General features: G+C 39.4%; 1 protein-coding gene across 1 annotated transcript in view; it reads right to left on the reverse strand.

Moving 5' to 3' along the window:
* Positions 1-20,823, reverse strand: part of ANKH (ANKH inorganic pyrophosphate transport regulator) — a 97,567-nt gene that overhangs the window by 18,826 nt on the left and 57,918 nt on the right. The window contains exons 3-8 of the mRNA XM_048940162.1: positions 16,317-16,435; positions 15,168-15,251; positions 12,620-12,790; positions 11,900-12,034; positions 10,625-10,717; positions 6,618-6,713 (exon numbers count right to left, since the gene is read on the reverse strand). Of these exons, the coding sequence (XP_048796119.1) occupies positions 6,618-6,713; positions 10,625-10,717; positions 11,900-12,034; positions 12,620-12,790; positions 15,168-15,251; positions 16,317-16,435 (698 nt within the window). The remainder of the gene's footprint in view (positions 1-6,617; positions 6,714-10,624; positions 10,718-11,899; positions 12,035-12,619; positions 12,791-15,167; positions 15,252-16,316; positions 16,436-20,823) is intronic.

The following is a 20,823-nucleotide window of genomic DNA, read 5'->3' on the forward strand; positions in this document are numbered from 1 at the left end:
ACAGAAAACCTGCTCTCACCTCACCTCACATCTGACTCTGCTCCAAGCCAGAGGCTGGGCCAGATGAACTCTAGAGGACCTTCCAACCTGTCTAATCCTGTGATCCTGCGAAGCAAAAAGCCCCAGATCTGCGTGTAGTAAAAATGTCAGGGCACAGTCGCATTTGAAAACTGTTTATCATAACAGTACTGACATGAATTACCAGGACGTTCTCTTACAGAAATTATCCCTCAGGCACTTGCAAGTCAGTACAGATTTCTGTGAACTTTCTTTTCTGTGAAGGGTGCTATAAAGCTGAAAACAGTTGTCATAAAATTTGTCAAGCAGCAGGGGGAGCAAAAGAATCCAGAGCCTGCCTGCAGGAAAGCTATGACTTCATATCTTCTGACATAATTGGTTTCTGCAGATTTAAGTCTCTCCCTGCCTTCCCCAACTTTCTTTGCAATTCAGAGTGATGGATCATGCCATTCTTTGGAAATAAAGATAGGTCCAGCAGCTGCATGATAATCAACTCTCTGATAGCATTTAGCACAATGCCACAGATACTTCTCCCCCAGCTGCCACTGAAAATACTCGGGTGGTATTTTCAATTTCACAATTTAGTCATTTTTCTTCTGCCTTAAGTTTTCTGCAGCACTTGCTGTTTCCTATCACGATTGCAGTGCCTGAGCAGAAACATGCTGCAGGGATGATTTTTGACCCTTCGTTTTCTGCTTGCTTCAGCCATTCGTGAGAATAGACCCTTTGTGCAAAACCTGAACAATCATGAAGGAGACATCAGTCTCCACCTCACTGCACCAAACAGAAATCCTTTGTTCTGCAACAAAGGCTCAGTGCGGTTCCACAGATGGGAGAAGGCCCTGTGCTCACTCATGAGGATTTTATAAAGTCAGCCTCTAGTGGTCCAACATCTTCCTGAACAGGCAGGAATACTTCCATCCGTATCTGAAATAATCTTCACTGGAGCAGGAAGTAAACCTGACCTTGAAAAGGTAAAAATCTTCAGCCAGTATTTCTGCCAATACTTCATCTCCAAATGGTTATTTTTGTGCCTGAAGATGAAAAAAATATCTGGGAGTTCCAAGATGGGCAAAAATCAAAGCAGTGAAAACCAGGTCATTCACTAGATGTATTATTTTAAAAGCTGTCCTTGGCACCCATACAATAGCTGATAGTAAATCAAAAAGAATGTAGATTTAGTCTTCAAATTTAATGCTTTTTTTTTTTCTTCCTATAATGTAAAAGTCCTAGATCGGATGTGTGATAGCTTCTCAGTATAACGAGGCTGTAATGAAGCCATTGATAAAATAAGACAGGGGAATGTGGAGGAAATCTATTCCTCTTTTTTTTTTTTTATTGCTCTTCGTTGTATACTCATTAGAGATAATGACAACGAACCCAGTCACCCAGAGAAATTCAGACACTGGCACTGTCAGCAGCTGGGGCTGCATCCCCTGAGAGGGAACTGCTTCTTACTGTGACATTTCTTCCTGTGGTTTTTACTGCCCTGGTTCTATTATCCTGTGACTTCAATAAGGCCCAGTAGCAGCCTTTGGTAATAAAGCAATGCAGAGACATAAGATGAAGACAGCCAATAAAAGACAGGAAAAAATGAACGAACCCTGAACACTGCAGCTTCTGCACTGGCTTAAACTTTTGGCTGAGGTTTTATCCTACTGGAAACTGCAGGTATATGTAGTGGCAGCAAAACAAAAACTGTGTGGAAAGTTAAATAACACTGTGCAGAACGTTGGAAGAAAATAGAGTTTGTAATGTTTCTTAAAGCCAGTCACTAACCATGACTAAGCCTTGCTTTGTTACAAGATGATACTCATGAAAGCAAGCAATAAAATACAGGGGAACAACTATCCAGAATGGATGGAAACACTGTAGTGGCTGTTCAGCAATATAAGGGGAAATTAATAACTCTCATAAGCAGAAAAGAAGATATTTAAGGAAAATCTCCTGCTGAGGAGAGTTGTAAGTATGGCAGAGGAGCTTACTTACATGAACTACTGCTTTAATCTGGACAAACAGGATGATGTGCTATGAAGTACTGTCGCTATAGATTTTGTGCATGGGGAATGAGGATAGGTGATATTAAACCATGATTTGTGTTGTGTGATGCATTTAAATATTTCAATTATCCTTCAAACTATCTATATTCAAACTCAAATTTCTTAATAAACAGAAAAATACTCCTGCTCACATATTCTTGCTCAGCTTTAGAAAGCACAAGAATCACAGAATTGCAGAATGTCTCGGGTTGGAAGGGACCTTAAGGATCACGAATCTCCAACCCCCCTGCCACATGCAGGGCCACCAACCTCCACATTTAATACTAGACCAGGCTGCCCAGGGCCCCATCCAATCTAGCCTTGAACACCTCCAGGGACAGGGCATCCACCACCTCTCTGAGCAGCCCGTTCCAGCACCTTGCACTTCGCAGTGCACCTAAAGAGGTTCACCCAGACTGTGATGTTGCTGTGTCTACCATGACATAAACTCAAGATAAAAAAGAGGCTTCGTGAACTTCAATCCACTTGGAACTACTTGTTCAGCTGCTAGATGTTCCTGCACCTTCACTGCACAAAGACTACGTGTTTGGCTCTCTCACTAATATTAAATAATGTCCCTCATATCTTCCTTCCCAACACCTTTCCCAATTCCGCAGTGTAACTGTTTGTCCATTAAAAAAGATGCAAAGCAGCAGTGACATCACTTTTACAATAGCATTGGTGCTATTAAGCCTAAGCTGGAAAGTCCTTTGTGCCATCTCTAATAAAACAAACGTTACAACTGCTCAGCTCTCCTCCTGTGCATTAACTTGGTGACAGACAATGAACATGGTGTGGTGCATTCAGCCTGCCACCTTCAGCACTAGTAAGGGAAAAACTGGTAATACATACAGTGCTTGAAAACCTGAAGATGCAACTGGCAATATGTTCTTGCATACACTTCATTTAATAGAAACCATGCAGCTAATTGGAGCTGTTGTTTGAAAATGCATCTTTAAAGCACGTGATCTGCCCCAGCTGAGGCTGCTTGAAGAGGAAGCTGAACTGAACAGTGTAGTTCACTAACAAACACTCTAAGAAATGATTTCCTCTTTTCCAGTGTTAAAAAAACAAAACAACAAACAGATTGATACTGTTAACTAGATACTGTTCAGTAAAACTGACAAACTTTTGTGTCATCACAGAAGACCTACTTTAATAGAGTTCAACTGTGAAACGGGGATGGGATTTAAAGGAAAAAATAAAAAAGAGAGAGAAAATTATGTGGCATCAGCTCAGGCATCAGGCTACTCTGGAAAACCCCTGAATTATGCACTGTCATGTCTGAGTTCAGAGACACTGCTGCTATTTTAAGAAGAATCCTTGCTGAAGATGAGTCCATTTGCTGTTACTACTGCTGTGTAGGCCAGAGTTGCCTTAAATAGCTTACTTGTCACATAGCCTTTAGGCACATCTCACAAGGGAATGCTCTCCTCAACAGAACCAAGCTTTTCTGCAATGGAAAAGTGCAGTAATTCAGCACTTTCATTTGGAGATTTCTGCACTGTACGTAGACTGACACATCTCACAACTGCACAATGCGTAGTACAAATGCACTAGTTTTCATTCTCAGGGGCCCATGTCTGCACTTAGTTTACAACTGTACGTGGCTGACTTCTAGGGTAATCTAAACAGGTCTAGCATTGAACCAAAATGTTTGGCTCTTTGACAGCCTTATCTAGCAACGGCAGCAAGATCGGCATTGGGCACAATATCTCATTTATAGACCAAAGCCTTTTTGTCGAAGTGTCTTATGACAATGAAATAATAAACAAGTAAAAGCAGCATTATCCACACTCTTTAAGCCAAGAGAAAATTATCAAGTATGTCTTATTTTCTAAAATCAGAACCACTCAATTTTATGGGCAAGACTCTTCAGCTGAGTCCCTCCCCTCTGCTATATAGATTGTACACTCAATTACACAGCTGCACAAATTATGACTGTTGGAAGGAATCACTGCTTGCTTTCAACTAAAACCACATCAGTATGACTAATCATATCAGTTCTTTTACATACGGGTAGTCTAATGACTTCTGTTTCCAGCCTTTAAATACAATGGCATATCTAGACTTTTTTTTCACCAAGCAATACTACCTAATTTCCATTTGTTGAAAAGGCAGCTTTAACATCAGCCTGGAGCTTCAAAATCATGAGACAATCACAGACACTTCTGTATGCTGCCCAGTTAACTCAAGAAGACTCAAGTGCAGCCTTTGAGATCCTATGAACATTTTTAAAACAAAACCAAAGTTCTGTTTCTTAATAGAACTATGCATTTTATTATATTCTAGCCCAACACTGTCAACTGTCAAGGGTGACATACATATTTGCTTGGTTTGGAGTATGTCTTGTGTAGGCAGGACTGGTCTGTGGAAGGAGATGGGATATTTTTCTTCCAAGTCTATGAAATCAGTCTTCAATGATTGGGAGGTTTCACAGGGTTTTACACTGGGAGAACGCCTTCCTACATGATTGCTGCTCATATTAAGTGTCTGACTACTACAATGGAATTTTTTCATATTCCCACCTTCTATCTAGTGAAGAATGGATTCATATAACACGTCTAAGTGTCTTGTTTTGATCTCCTGAACCTAGAAGCCTGTTTCCCATTCTCATGCTGATTCCAAAGAACAGGATGTTACCAACAGTGATGCCAGTAGTTTACTGCAATCCATTACAATAGAGTCTTGCCAGGAATACAAAATTACTGATGATCATGGGAACAGTGGCCACCTGATGTAGATGCAAGAGAAGGAAATTTGAAATCCAGTTCCTTACAGTCTATGGTACATGGTAACTTGGCTTGTTGCTTCACTGAGCTTGATGTGCTGAAGCATTTGTGACTTCAGGCTCTTGAATCAAAAAGAGTCTTTAGAGCTCATGTGTCTATTTTTCTTCTCTGTCTACTGACAAGCAATCCTAAGAACTTATCGCTAGTAGGCAAAAATAGAGACAGGACAGAAAAAGCTATGGACCTCAAAAGTGTTTCTGGAATGTCAGTGAGGACAAATCTCTCGGGATGAGTTTATGAAAGGACTGCCCTTGAGACCTATTGGAATGCATCCAGAGAGAGGCCACAAAAATAATCCAAGGGGATCCTTGGAGCTCTCCTATGAGGACAGAACTATGAGCTCTCTCCCGAGAGAGCTGGGGCTGTCTTATTTTCCTAAATTTTTTCCTAAAGATGTAATATGTGAATGTGCACAATCTGAAAATCCTGCAGGTTGAACAAAACTTCATCCTTAAGCCTAAACACAACCCAGACTTGTGATCCACACATACTTTAATCTGTGTTACTTCTCATTTAAGATGAAAAAGTGTCCCCCACCAGTCATCATTCAGAGGAAATTTCAACAGTCATCTCATGTGATTTTCCTATCTCTTAAATTTCAATTTCCAACAATCTCCAACAAACTGGCAGCAGGAGTGGACTTCATCTAGTACTCTCACAGCATCTGCGGTCATTTAGTAGTCTGCTCTACCTGCACCCAACTGCAAGCTTCACAGATGAAGTAAAAAAAAATCCCAGTGAGTCTCTGATTTCCTACCTCTAATATTGCAAATACATGGCAATATAGCACATTACAGATTTAATTAACAGAATACCATACTTTAGCCTACCTGATAAGTCGATATTTTTAAGAGCATGAGCAAAATTGAGTAGATTAAAAAAATATATATATCTGTGATAATAACTTTCAATTGTTTGGTAATTTTTGTTATAAAGCATAAAAATCTAAAGGAGGTTTGAAGAGGATTTAAATGAAAAGGCTGATAAATAGTCCACATAGTATTCAGGCCTTGAGCTTTTGCAATGGATTTCATCTCCCTTTATGCTTTTTTAATGCTAGGGTAGATACTTCTAACTGTAATATCAGAATCAATCTCTCTAGATGGAGTACAATCACTTGCACAAACATAGCAAACTACAGAATTCAGGCATCAGTCCTTGCAATTCTTCCAACATAGACACAAGTTCAGATTCTTTCATCATTGTAAGCACCATCTCTGAGGTGCCCCTTGTTAGCTCATTTGCTTGTCAACTTGTATGCAAGTAGCCCTACCATGGAAGACTAGGGCCCAGTGAGGCAGCAGGGAATAGCTATGGCAGCTTCAACATATGCTGTCTTTCCCATTATTCACGGTCAATTTTGAAAGCCAGGGAATGGGCTGTCAATCCATATTGCATGAGACAGATGCATTTTTTCATTTTGCTGATAAGCCAGTTGTCAGAAGTTTTGTTCATTAAAAAAAAAAGAAAAAAGGGAGAGGGGAAAAAAAGAAAAGCAAATCTCTGATATCACCTTGAATGTGGCAGCTGACTTGAAATGAAAAGTAATGAGAAGAATTAAAGAAAATAACTCTAGCCCTTAACATATCTACTCTGAGTTAATCAATGCTGATTTTCTTAATACTCCAGTACTATGATCACCTCCAGTTAAAAGCAACACACTAAATAAGAAAAGTCACATGTTTTTTTCAAACTACGGTGCTTTTAACACTAGGAGATAAGTTTCTGGTTTAGATGAAAGCCAGACAGTTGAACAGAGGTTTCTTACCGTTAAGGACAAAGCCATGCAAACAAAAGTGAACTTCTTGATATGTGTCGCTGTGACGGTGCTATTGGTGTTCACCAGTTTATTGCTGGGGTTATTCTAGGGTAAGAGAAAGAGATAACAAGCATTAGCTTGGCTCCAGACTACTGAGAAGCTGACGGCACTCACAGTCCTTGTGTTGCATCTGACTGTGTGCATATACATCTTTTTTGCTTGCTTGCTGTTCAATCTAGAGCTTTCTGAGTATTGTGTAGCACCACAGAATATTTTCTGCTGAAGGTGACAGTAACTGCTGCTATGGCTACTGAGGACTGAGTAATATCCCTGCTTTTCTAAAGAGTAAATCCTATTTAACACATTCAGCTTTAAAAAAGAACAGTAACTCTTCCTAAGAAAATTCCATGTGATTTTTTTTTTTTTTACTTAGTTTAAAAATTGTAGCAGTTTTTCACAGGAGAAATGAGATTCCATTCCTTTTTACTCCAGAGTGATACCAAATTCATATATGCTTCCAAGTATCCTTACTGATCCAATTAACCAGGGAGATAACATAAACAAAGCTCCTCAAACAGCTGGCTCTGCTAATGCAGATTAATGAACAGAACATAATTAGGACGATTAGATGTTCCACCTTGAACATGGGCTCTGTACTCAGTACACATAGCAGTGAAGTTTTGCTTAAAACAACGAAAACCATTCCCCAAATGTCTAATGCACCAAATGAAGCTGAAGATTTAAAATTGCCCTCAGGGAACATGTTGAAACAAACTAAATGATCTGTGAAAGAAAAGAAGAGATATCAAAAGTAGGGCACCAGCTCTACAGCAGTCGGGTGTTGGATCATGTACTGCATTTACCCTGGGGCTGTTCGAAATACACTCACCTGTAACCAAACTGGTAAGAGTGCTGGGGAGATGTAATGCCACACTTATTTACCCTTGTGTATCTCAGATGGAATACCAGTATCTATCACATCTTGCCTTACTGAACTTACTTGTATGAGAAATAGGAACTAGCACAGACACATCTTGGGAATGAAGAAAATGAACATGAGCTCTGTGAAGGGCACACCATTATACACACAGTTGAGAAGTCAATAGAATTTTGTGATTTAAAGATTTTGTAGCAATGAGTACAGTGATGGCATGCTGACAGCCTTACTCTCTCAATAAAATATCTACTTGGAAACTTGAGCACATGAAAATTCTTGACCTTTTCATATAAGCATGTCAATCTCTAAAGGAGGAAGCTACCCTCAAGCTTGCCCTTTTGGGGTATAGGTTACGAAAACCTTCTGTAAATATTTTCTTTATGAGTATATCCTTATTTCTTGTGTTTCTGAAGAATATTTTGTTATCATTGATTTCTACATATGTGAAGATGGGCCCTATTTACATCACTCATCAAAGTTTACACAAACTGCTACATGGCTCAGCTTTATGACATTTGTTCCTATCTCACGGCTGCTTACACTGCCCTTATTTTATTCTGCCCTTTGCTGTAACTCCTGCCCACACACTCTTTATTCCCATCTCTTGCACACTGCTTAACTCTTGAATCAAAGCACCATACATAATATAGAGTAAAAAGAGTATCCATTCCCATCTACTTATCAGTAGCACTCACAAATCATCTCATAGTCACTGTGGTTGCTCTGAATCAGATCTGTTAAGGATAATGACATTATCACCATATATTTTCAGGCTGGATGGAGCTCTGAGCAACCTGATCTAGGTGTAGATATCTCTGTTCATTGCATGGGAGTTGGACCAGGTGACCTTAAAGGGTCTCTTCCAACTCAAACAATTCTATAATTCTATTATTCTAAATCAAAAAACAGCACAGAACCAGTATATTCCTGTTTCATTTTAGCAAATCAGTAGTAATCCTTAACTTGAGGGCAACTGCTACGCTGTGAGGATGCTCTGCAAACACGTATGACTCTGCATCTTTTACATATATGAAAAGAAGTAACCATTTTCCTTTGAAGACAAAAGTCTGACTTCTCCAGTATAGGCACTGAAGAGGAGCATACTTTCTGGATCCCAAATCACATCCGTCAGTTAAGGCAAATCAGTGTGTTTCTGGTGGCCATCAGCATCACCAGACTGTTGAGTAACTGGCAAAAGAAAATGGAATCTACATACATGCAAACTATTTCAACAATTAAACATCACAACTGGAGTTTTATAAAGAAATAAAAACAGGTTCTGTTTGGACTCTTCTGAGAAAGAAAGCCTTAGCTTTTGAAATGCCTGGTGACACATGAATGATGTGTGACCAATTAAATGTGTTAAAACAATTCTCACAGCGATTTAAAAATAAAACAACACTGTGGGTTTCTGGTTTGTTATTGTCTGAAGGGCACAGTGGGGCATTTGAAAATATAGTTCTTAGGATGAGGTATCTTTTATACTGTTGATACTGCACTTAGCATCTTTTATGCCAAAGTGCTCTTCAAACATACAACTAAAACCCCTGTTCCTTATCTTTTTGGCAAATAGATCATTTGTACCAATTTCTGCCTTATCTTCACCTTTTCTTCCTCACATTTATTCCTCAAGAGCTCCATGAGGTCTTTTAACTGAAATAAATTGACAAATCATGATCTAATCCTGCCACCATCTTAGCCAGGAATGCATCTTCTAGCAGGCAAGTGAGACCTGGATTTAAGCTTCTTAATTACTGTCAATTTTGCTAGGCAATAGTTTGAAAGAGATATGCATTTGGTTGTAGCTCATAAGACATAAGGTTAGCAGCCCCTGTGCTTCTGTTCCAAACCATTTTTATTTTGTGATCCATCAATTTTGCATTCTACAGGTTCTTTTCAGCAGTGTAACCTCTGAGAAAGTCTGTGTGTTGTATTTCACCTGATATGTCAATTTAGCTGCATACTGGCAAGTTAGGACCTATTTGATTTTTCTCTTTTTCTTTTTAAATTCTTCTTGGAAATATCATGGATCAAATCAAATGAGGCTTGCTTCAGTTAAGTACATACCTGAGCAAGCAAGCATGTTTATCACTAGTGAACTATTTGGAACCAGAAAGTTCAGCTGATATAATTTCTTGGTAAATAAAGAGAAGGAGAGGAGCTAGCATTTGAAAGAGTATCACAGAACATGACTGTTCTTCACACAACTTATGGGTTAGTGAGTACTAATTATAACACAGTAAAAAAGAGTCTAAAGAAAATTAACTTTGGTTATATTTTCACTGTGCACTCTGTTCCAGGAGCAGTCCTTGCATTCTTATGTAATCACATCATTTGCCAGCAAAATTCTTCATAGACTTGGTCAGCTAAGTCACTGCTACTAAAATAATGGTTTATCTGTGTTGTTGCCAAATTAAGAGACAATCTTTGTTAAATATTAATATATACCAAAGAACCCAAGCCTATGTCACATATGCCTCACAATAGAAAGAACAAGCTGATCGGAACAGAGACATGAACTCTTACACTGCTGTATACTTTATGAAACCTCATTTCATTAGTTATGTAGCTAATGAAATGCACAGTTAGTGAGGACGTTTTTTAATCCTTAAAAAAACAGCATCTATCTATTCAAAAGACAGCTGAATACCCTGTAACACAGTTAAGGTTAAAATCATAAATTAGACAGCAGCTTGAAGCCATTGAAAAACAATTCATTTTAACTAGGATTATAAGAAAACCTTATCAGTGAGACAAAGAACAATTGGTACCAAAAGCAAAAAATAAAGAGAAACAAAATGATAGATGGCCATTAATATCACCCTATTCAAGCTCTGGAGGGTTGCTCCATTTTTTAAAATACTCTATTACACTTGTTTATGCAGGTCCTTTCCAGCTCTAAGGATTCTACGACTCCATGGAGACATGAACTAAGCTTCTTCGTATCTGTTTGGAAGAAATTTCTCAGATATCAATGAAGTTACCCTCAAATCAAAACGTTGCAATGCAGAAGAAAGGAGGACCACAGATGTGAAATCACACTAGACGTATTTACTACATTCCTATGACAGGCACTCACCTTGTCAAAAGCTGGGTATACTGCTCTAATTTCTGTCAGCCAGCCATACGGCATGTGTCCCACAGGATAGGTAGCTGTCAGAATTGCCACTGCCTATGAAATGAGACAAGGAAACATAGACCTCAAATCTCTGAGCACAACAGTTAGACTAACATGCCATCTTCCATAAATACTGCTACGTTGACCTTGATGCAATGAGAAAAATAGGCATGCAACTGGAAGGTCTTTGCTTCAGGGGGGATGGCCATCACTCAGTCAGGCATTCAGAGCTTAGGAAATCCATCATGCAATATTGTTAACATTACTCAGCTTTGCCATTTCACTGTCATGCTGATAACTTGGGGATGACTGACACCTTAAGCTGATGTGTTCCCTTGCTCAGATGAACACCACCCTCCCACATTTCTCCCAGACTATTTTATCTAGAGATACTTGAGTAGCAGAATGAACTGGGGCCTTGTATCATATCTCATGATCTGAATTTAGACAGATTTTCCTTTATTATTCATACGTAGAACAGTTTTAAGCAAGACTGATTCCAAAGCAATAGCGCTCAGTGGCTGACTGAAGTTGAGTATCAAACTACTGTGAGGCATGAGGCACTTATGAAACAAAAGAAAGGTGCTCTCCCAACTTTGGTTCTAACCAACTAGTTGATTGCATTTTGTTCATAGGATCAGATCTGTTATGATTCACCTAAATTCAGACTCATTTCTTATCTTATGGTAGAGTTAAGAAAGACTTTTAACTACTGCTGTGTGTTTCACTTCCAAACTTTCGAAGTACATTTTCTTGGTTAACTGACCACATTTTCCTGTTATAAATATGATTGCTGTCCTTGTCTGGTGAAAGATCTATCCAAACACAGGAAACTGACTTTGCAACAATTTGTTCTCTGTGCTGTTTTGAAAAAAACCTCTGTTTTTCAAACAAGTGTTAATGTGCTCTTTGTATCTGTAGCTTCCGTGGAAACGAATAGGAGGTGTTGCTTTTGGAGCAACCTGTGCCATAGAACAGTTCCACATGGGACTACTGGTAATTGTACTAAAACCTCTGGGATCAGAACAATCCAGAGCAGAGCTTGACAACCTGGGACGTAGGAACTGTTCAATGAAAAAAATTCACTGGTCTTGTTGAGGGTGAGAATTTGGTAGGCCTGGCAGAAATGCCCATGTATTTAGGACTTTTTCTTGACAGTATGGCTGAGAAGAGAAACACAGAGGCAAGTAGGTGTAAATGACCATTTGAAGTAACAGGCAACACTGACTTCCTCACCTCTGTGGCTGAAGAACTGCCACCTAGGTCTCGGGAGACAAAAAGGTTGACAATGGGCCTGCTTATTCGCTGAGTTGCCAAGATTAATGCCAAAGGCCACCAGAAGCTCAGCATCTTCCTGATCGTAGCCTCTCCCTGGAGAAAACAAACAAAAAATAAGTGGCTTTGACAAGAAGTACACTGAACTGAATCAAAAGCACAGAGAAAGTATTTCTGTTTCTCTTACCCACTGTCAGTTTGGTGCATTCATTTCATTAGGTTTAAATAGCAAGACTCTAGAATATATTCATTCATTTTAGCAATAATGATTCAAAAGAAGTTGTGTTGAGGGTGTAAAAAAATAATGCATAAGGTACCTGAATAATTGTTCTGATTATTAATTAGGAAAAAGTATGTGTACTCCACAGTACAGAAAAAGAAATTTTGAAACATTCTTCCCCATGAAATAAAGCATCTGCTTCATTCGGTGCTGTCTTACAGCATTAGAAGGAGAGAGCTCAGCACTTGAGATATTAAGCACATCAATACCACCTAATGCACTGTCTCATGAGCATTAATAGCTCTGTAATAGATTCCATCAGCCCTTTTTAAACAAATATGGTTTTCCTTGCAGGATGGAGCAAGCAAGCCCTTCATACATAGTGGTTTAATAGAGTATTGTAACACAAAAAGCAAGTTTAAAGTCACTTAACCACAACATCACCAAATATTAAGACATACCCCCATTTCGGGCCCACTTCTGTCAGGAATGACATCATGTATGTTCCTGTAGTATCCCAGGCATAATGTGGTACATCGGACAAGCGCTCCCATGTATAGGGACAAGATTGGGATCAGGAGAGGCTCCCTGCACTCCAAGTGACTGTGAAGCAAAATGGCTACAAAAACGACCTGCAGAGCACACAAAAGAAAAGATGTGTAGTTTGTCTGTCCGTTTCTTCAGGAATAACATATCTCCTGTCTGACTCCAAGCAAGCCTGTCTGAGCCAACAACAATGTGTGACTATGCTATCTGACTTGCAGCATGCAGAAACTTCTGTCAGGATTCTTCCCTGCATTTGGTCACACAAACAAGAGTAATAAATTATCATCATACAGAAGCTGCATAAAAAGTACTTAGAGGCATGGGCAGATGTCAGACTAGAGGCTATAAATAGGAGGCTTGCATTCAAGTCCGGTAAAGTCTGACATCAAGCATGTACGGTTATAAGGGTGCCAACTCTCACAGGACAATTAGGTATCCTGATATCAACTGAGGCTGAAGACATGCCTTCAGTGTCAGCTTCTAAGTCTTGCCTTCTATATTATTGAGGGGAGCATGTGAGAATTAGAAAGTCAGATGTCTTAAAGCATTCAACTCAAAATTTAGAAGCAGGAAGTCTTGTGTTATCTCAATTTTGTACTTTTCTGAATGCAATTTCAGTATTCCCTCATTTGCTCTTGAGCTGAGCGTTACACTGATGTTACCAAAATGGAAACCATTGGCCTAATGAACAGCTCATAATTAAAACATGCAAAATGAAATGCTCAATCCAGAAAATGAAAGGAATTGATTAATACAATATTATTCTCTTCCATAGTCTCTTCCATATTCTCTTCCGTAAGAGCTGACGGCATGCCTGTTAAATTCCTAGTGTCTCTGCATGGTGGGCACAACTGGGAAGCCAACTGCATTTGCTTTTGTGAATAGCAGCATCAAGAATAACTCTGCTAGAGGTTCCATGAGTTCCAAGAAATATAAAACACATTGTTCAGGGGCAGGTTCTGTCTTTTATTGCTAGAGCTTAAGAAATGCTTAAATCACATTGTGCACATATTTATTAAGCAGGCCATGATGTTTGAAAGGATTTGTAAAATAGCTTTTTTGAACCCCACAAAAGAATTCTTCAGTAAACTGATGCAAAGTCAGTCACAAATTGTGCACACAAAGCTATTTAAGGAGAATTATCTACTGCCTGTGCACCTATTGCTTGCGTAAGGCATAGATGTAGGTGTAAGGAAAGTTAGGGTGTGGAGAATCACTACATTTTGTCTTCTGGATTTGCTCTTGCTCTGTGCAATACTTTTTTATAGACTGGAGACAGGTGTCTTATTCTTCATGAGCCTGGCACCCCACTCACTTGTGAAAAGGCCACACGTACCACGGCCAAAATAGGAATTCCAGTTTCTGTATTTAGGTGTAGATGACCTGACATGTATCTAAGGTCAGTCATGTCAGAACAAAAGCAGAGCCTGGGTGTTAAGGTCATTAAGAGTAATTTAGTATTATCTTCAGGGATTTAATGTAGTACTGCAGAGGACCAGACATGCCAAACATAGAATAACAGCTGACTGAATAGTTTAACCTGATTTATAGTTTTCTCCTATTTTGTATGAAGAAAATGTGATGGAAAATTGAACTAAGTGCTAATGACCTCATATTTCCTTTGATGCTGTACTATTATTATACTCTTCCTTACCCAGTCACTCCCTCAGCTGGTAATGGGACAGTACGGTAACTGTTTACAGGCTCTGGGATTCTTCATTTAATAATACGTTTATAAATACTCTAAAAAGAGGGCTCTATATTGGTTCTCAAAAGGTACAGCACTGGACATCAGCAATGCATATGAATATTGTTTTGTAAGTGTGTCTCGTACGAAGCAAACAGGATATTTAAGACCTCCTTCACAAATGGAAGTTCAAATGCTTGGTCTTCGCTGCTCCACCCAGGAGGTATCAGCACAGAAGGCTTCTGCTGCAGTTCCAGGCTTTCGTCTTTTGGTCCACTAGCAAGAGCAGTGCTACAGAGGCACTCAGAAAACGGTTTACACCTCTGTGTTTCACTAGATTAAACAGCATGTGAAAACTGACGTGTGGACATCAAGACATCATCAAGCAGTCATCTGATGTCATCTGATGACAAGCAGTCATCAGTCTCTCGGTCTGACCTTCTATTTCCCAGGTGTACAACTATATATAACTTGATTCTCAACCATCCCAACACAGTATTTGGAGGTGCCCTAAGCCAAATTGCCCTGATTCCTTTCTTCTGACACTGCATCAAGACTAACTTGATCCAGCCAAGTGAGACCAGCCTACACCACAGCTGTCTGCAAAGAGCTTCCACACAGTGGGGAAACTACTGGAGAGCAGCATGCAAAAGGCAATCCTGGTGTGCTGCCCGTGGTAGAGACAGAAGCCAATCTCCGTGCAAAAGCACCAGTGCTTAAGAAAGCATCTAATTCATAGCATAATGGAAACAGTGACTGCCAAGAGGAGCCATTACCTGAGCTATGACATCTGAGATGGAGGCACATCCCACCAGGAAACTGTACTTGTGTTTCAGAAGAATTCCAGCATGGGTCCATGCCTGAAAAAAAGAAGGCGGAGCAGAATTTGGGAAATTATCATGCTATTTGTTACAGATTTCAGGTCCCAGAATGCTCTTTTCAGTATGCTATATTATACACAAAAAACAGTAGCATCTGGTGTGAACCTGGGTAAACGTTAAGCCAGCAGTACAGAGAAAGTACTGCAACTCTTAGTTCCTCTAGGCCTGGGCTAGAAGGAAGAATGGAAATAAACTTACTAATTACATAGAAATTTCTGAGGAGGAGTGCCAGTAAGAAACTGTCCTAATAAAACAGATGCTGCATTTATCAGATTATCACACTAAACAATCCATCAGAAGAGTGGTTCTTCTCATTCTCACATTGGATGCATCTCAAAAATATAAAATTAATTAGCTAAACTGGGTCCCATCTGGAAAAGAAAATCTAATGAATCAACATCCTTTTATTGTCAGCTACTGTTTTAAGAGGAGAAAGCAGTGGAGGCATGCCACAAAAAAGTTATCATTTTTACTTTTATATAGAAGTATAGGACTGAATTATTGCTGCCATATTGTTGTTTACATCGTGCCAACCACATGCAGTAAGCCTGGTGATGAAGAGAGCAGCAGCCCACGCACTTGAGATATGCTGGACTTAGCTGTGCTTGCACAAAATGATGGCAACATATATCTTTTCAATACATTTGCTTAGAAAAAGTATTGAGCTTATTCCTTGTGAGCTCTGCAAGTAATCTGAGAACGTTCAGTAAATCAAACTCTTCCACTGCTAATTGCATTGAAAAAACACACAAACAGTCTGTGAGGCTCGTCACAAGACGATCAGTGCTTTCCAGCATGCATATACACTAACTCTGACAAGGAAACTAAGGACTTTCACATTTGTCATGATCTCTGGATGTTTAAATTCCACCCAGGTAGCAGAAGATGGCATGTTAGTGTATATCCAGAACTACTGCTTGCAAAGGACATGCCTTCCTCCTGCAGACCTTCATTTTCCCATCAAACAACAGACTTTGCAAACTAAGGGCACCAAAGAAAAAAACAGCATTCATATTAAAATTCAGCTGTGAATCATGCACTCACCATGGCATCCATAAAAGGGAAGGCAGCAAGATAAAGGAAGGCCCTCCGAGTTTTACTTCCCACTGATTCATCCACATGGTGTAGCTTATTAATTATGTAATACCCCAAATCGCTATACGCTGTAGAGATATAAGAATAGGAATGAATAATAAAGATTATATATGGATTCTGGGTAAGATGCCCCAAAGTACCTGAAAGAGGAGGATGCCCAGGAGATCAGAGAGCATCCACTCAGTAAACAGCTGCAGGGGCTTCAGGATGTTACAGCCTCACCAGCTGCTGTTTATCACTAAGGAGTGCTTTCACAATCCTTTTCCAAGTAACCTTTGGCAGAGGAGTGATAACAAATGGCTGGGTAGGGAGATGGGTATAATAAATGCCACATCTGTTTGGTAAATGAACACACTGCTATTCCAGAAAATCTACCACTCTTTCATTAACTCAGAGCTCTTTGTTAGAAAAGCTGTTATCACCAGATGCTGTGTATTTCATGGGTTATAGTGCCTTATAAATCCTGAAACCCCCTATTGCCACTGCATTCTCATGACATTACCTGTAAACCTGCCCAAAGCTATAAAAGGAGTACTATGAATTGCAGAGGCTCGCAATAAATCACACTCATTGTGCCCTGTGAGTGCCTCTCCCTCACTGCCTAATGACCACCTCTGCTGGGACTGTCAGGGCACTACATAGCCTCTAACAGTTGTTACTCTCCTTCCTTGTTTACAGCTGGCATCTCAGGAACCACAAGTCAGAAAACGATTTTCTGCACTGCTGGGAATCACTCTATTTGCTGTCCATTTTCAGTCTGGGGAGAGTTTTTAGTGCTGGGTAAAACACTTCTCACCAGATTTTAGTTTTCAAGTGCAGGGTTGAAGACAGAACTATGATATGGAATAAGGAAGAACTAGCTATGGCTAGCATGCCTGAACTTCAGGACTTGCGTAAATATGCATAGTTCAGTAATCCAAACAGCTTTCAACTTCTATAAATCATATTATAGATCTGCTTATTATCACATAGCTTCAACTACACCCTTGTAATAGTTGTCAAAAGAATGACTGAGTTGTACAGTCAAACTCCCAAAGCAAGCAGCTGAAAATTAACCTATACCTGGGTAGTCCCACCTCACTTCTCTTCTGTCTGTGTCTCTCCTAAGATAAAGATTCCCAATGTGAATACTTTCCTGTTTTTCAGTTTATAGCAATTCTAGTATAATTGAACAGAGTACTTTAGGAAAGTCATCCTTTTCATGAAAGCAGGCCACATCTTTGGATCCACAAATACTTGCACTAGTTGTGCAATCATTTTAGCCCATAAATAACTCTCATAAACAGTGTTTGGAAGCAATTAAAAAGGAGTTTAACTCATCATTGTTTCATGATGGCTTAGGCATACAGCAGCTACATGGTTTAAAGGACTGACAAGGGAGCAAAAAGAAACATGTAGTCCAATAGCACTGAGAACAAATCTGAGACTCAATCCAGACAGGATTGAGGCTCACACCACCCCAAGTATATTTAAATAATAAAACCTCTCCATTTCCCTATGCTGGTCCCTATCTACTAAAGTTGGGCTCACAGACTCTCATTTTACCCAGTAATCCTCAAGTTGGTGAGCTGAGCTTTCCTTCTGAGCCCCTCCACAACAATTGGACTAATTTCCTTTCAAAAGGTACTGGGAGAGAACTTCAGACTTTCCTGAGTTCAGAGTCCAGCTTAGTTCCTTAAGCACATTAGACACAAACAAAACCACAGCCCCTTCTTATTTTGGCACAAATATATTTGCACAATCCAGACTCTAATTTTCACTCAGTACTTTGAAAACTGTCTGTTATATATGGATTATTGTATGCTAACCTTGTAAAAAGCTGCTTTTTTTGTGGCAGGACGTTACATCAATGTTTCTAAATTGAATTACCTGAATGATTGAGAACAAGTTTGGAAAAGCATGTGAGGCAAGCTACCTATGAGGGCCAGGCTCATGGAGTTCTCTCTTAGGTCCTCCTGAAGTTGTGTTAAACTCCTCCTGCACAAAAGCTTAAAAACTATTGCAGGGAACACATCAGTCTTATTCCCCACAAGGAAACAAAGAGAATCTGCATCCAGCTGCTGAGGAGCCTGCTTTTGTGGAGGGGTCACCATCAGTGCAGTGATGGGAAGACATCATGACACCGGAGTCAACGTTTGTGTTTTCTACACACTTACCCTCTGGTCTTCTTTCCTACTTTAAAGGAGACTTCTAAAGAGTTTAGAAAATGAATAACAAAAAACTATTTTTGGCTCTAAAAGCTATTAGTATGTTTATTTTGAGTTTAAGTAAACATTAAGTTTCACAGAATTAGCAGGGTCAAAGGCTGAATTACTCTCATGTCTAGGAACACCCTGTTCACCACATGGTTGTAGTTTATTGGCAGGGCACTCTCAAAGGACTTACACAACCACAGCCCACAGCACCAATTTTTTAGGATTTCTAAGGATATCAGAGCCAGGCTTTGTAAGCTTTAAGATTCGTCCTCCTCTCCCCCATCCAAAAGGAATCAACTCTACTGTGACTTTAATTTTAAAATAGTGGAGTGACTAAACTAAGCTTAAAAGATAGTTTTAAAATACTTAACTATTCTCCTCCACCTGCCAGAGAAAGCACACGATCGCTTTTGCTGATGTCAGTGAATGCTTCCATTCTCAGAAAGAAGGACTCAAAAAGCTGAGATGTACTGACAAATATACAGGCGTGTGTCTCTGAGCTGTGATTAAAGCGACTGCTGATGCAATTAGAACTTAACCTTGGGCAACCTTACATACTTATTATGAAGCATGGTACAAAATTAATAACAGACAACAAGGCTGAAGAACACTACACGAATCTAAAGCAGATGGCTCTTCCCATTCCTTGCATCATTTCAGCCAAAACAGAGTCCAACTCCAAGATAAACTGCCTGTTTGCTCTTGTAATAACTCATTTATTTTGATGTCCATGGATTGGTTTTGCTTCTCATACAACAGCATTTAAGCAGGAACTTTTACTTTTGTCTTTCTTAGTTTTGTCTTAAGACCCAAAAGCTTACAAAATGATACTGAAATATTGTGCACCTAACTGGATCTCCTCTACACTGATTTCTGCAATGAGCCAATTATTACCACATAAACTTCAGACATCCTTGAAACAAGCGAACACACTCTTAATGATGCCAGTAGTCTCAAACAAATAGCTGCACTGTAGTCATCTTGGGGCTGTCTACACTCCAGCATGTTATACTTACATCATAGGAAAACAAAAAGAAACCCTCACAGGAAGTGATACCACTTATTTCCAGACACAAAACCTCAAATGTCAATATTTGCTTTTCACAATAATAAAAAAAAAAATCTAATTATGTTTTGGGGTTAAAGTGTTGCTTTTTTTGTTGTTGTTGATGTATTCCATATTCATACTTTGGTGCCAGCTTTAAAAATGAATTTAGACACTTGAGAAATAAAAATTGACTCTGCCGCTATTCAGAATGATGTCTCACAGGGCCAAAACTGGCTAAGTAATTTGGGTAGGTAGGCAAATACCAATTTGCTAAAAATAAGAAATGTTAATGGCAAGTCTTCATTTGGAGATGGCACAGGTTACATAGATTTCTTTATGTCTTTGATTAGCTTGACTTATAGCAGAAGCAGAAGCTTGGGTCCCACATGCAGAAGGCCAGATGATCTGGGTGTCTTGAGCTCCACATTTCTCTTTTGCTCAAAGCAATGAATAAGTAAGAAAACCAGCTCAGGAAAAACTCAGTGTATACTGATAACTGCAATTGTTGTCCTTTGTGATCAGCCATAGTTGCAAAATTGAGTTAGTTATTTTTTCCTAATCTGCCACTGTCAAAAGGCCCCTGGTTTACCTTTGGGTAGGCCAGCATCTTGCAAATTCCAAAATTAGTCTCTTTTAACTAAAAAACAATTACTATTCTAAAATCAACAAATGCTGTGGTCATAGGTTTTCTTCATTCTTCCTTTGCCCTTGAATACTTTGCTGATAAGAAATTGCACCTGTTTTGTAAGAAAGTTGTGGGTCAGCTGGGGAAAGAAGTCATTGCTTTAGCAACAGCTACTTGAAGATGCTGAAGCAGGAAACTGTTTTTAATAAATAACATTTTATCATCTCTTTGACGACAAAAATAAAAAGCAAGCCTGGTTTATATTCTGGTTTGTGATCATGCTATCATCTTTTCCCTGGGCAAAAAGTTTAGTACAAACCAGTACAGTGGCCAGGTTAGAACAAGACTGACTGGAAAAAATTGCTCATTTTGGCACAAGCCCCACTATGATACCTAATCACTGAAAGATCTTTCACATATATGAAGTGACTATGCATGCAGGTTCAAAAAAACTGCTAACAACTGATAAAGTTTTTACACCTGTGCAATCTGTGCATGAGGGGCTGGTGTCTGTTAGCACATCAGTAATAAATTGGAACAAAACAACAGGGCCACTTACATACACTTAGTGAACAGTCAGTCTGATGT

Source organism: Lagopus muta, chromosome 3, assembly GCF_023343835.1.
Source record: "Lagopus muta isolate bLagMut1 chromosome 3, bLagMut1 primary, whole genome shotgun sequence".
NCBI classification, from domain to species: Eukaryota; Metazoa; Chordata; class Aves; order Galliformes; family Phasianidae; genus Lagopus; species Lagopus muta.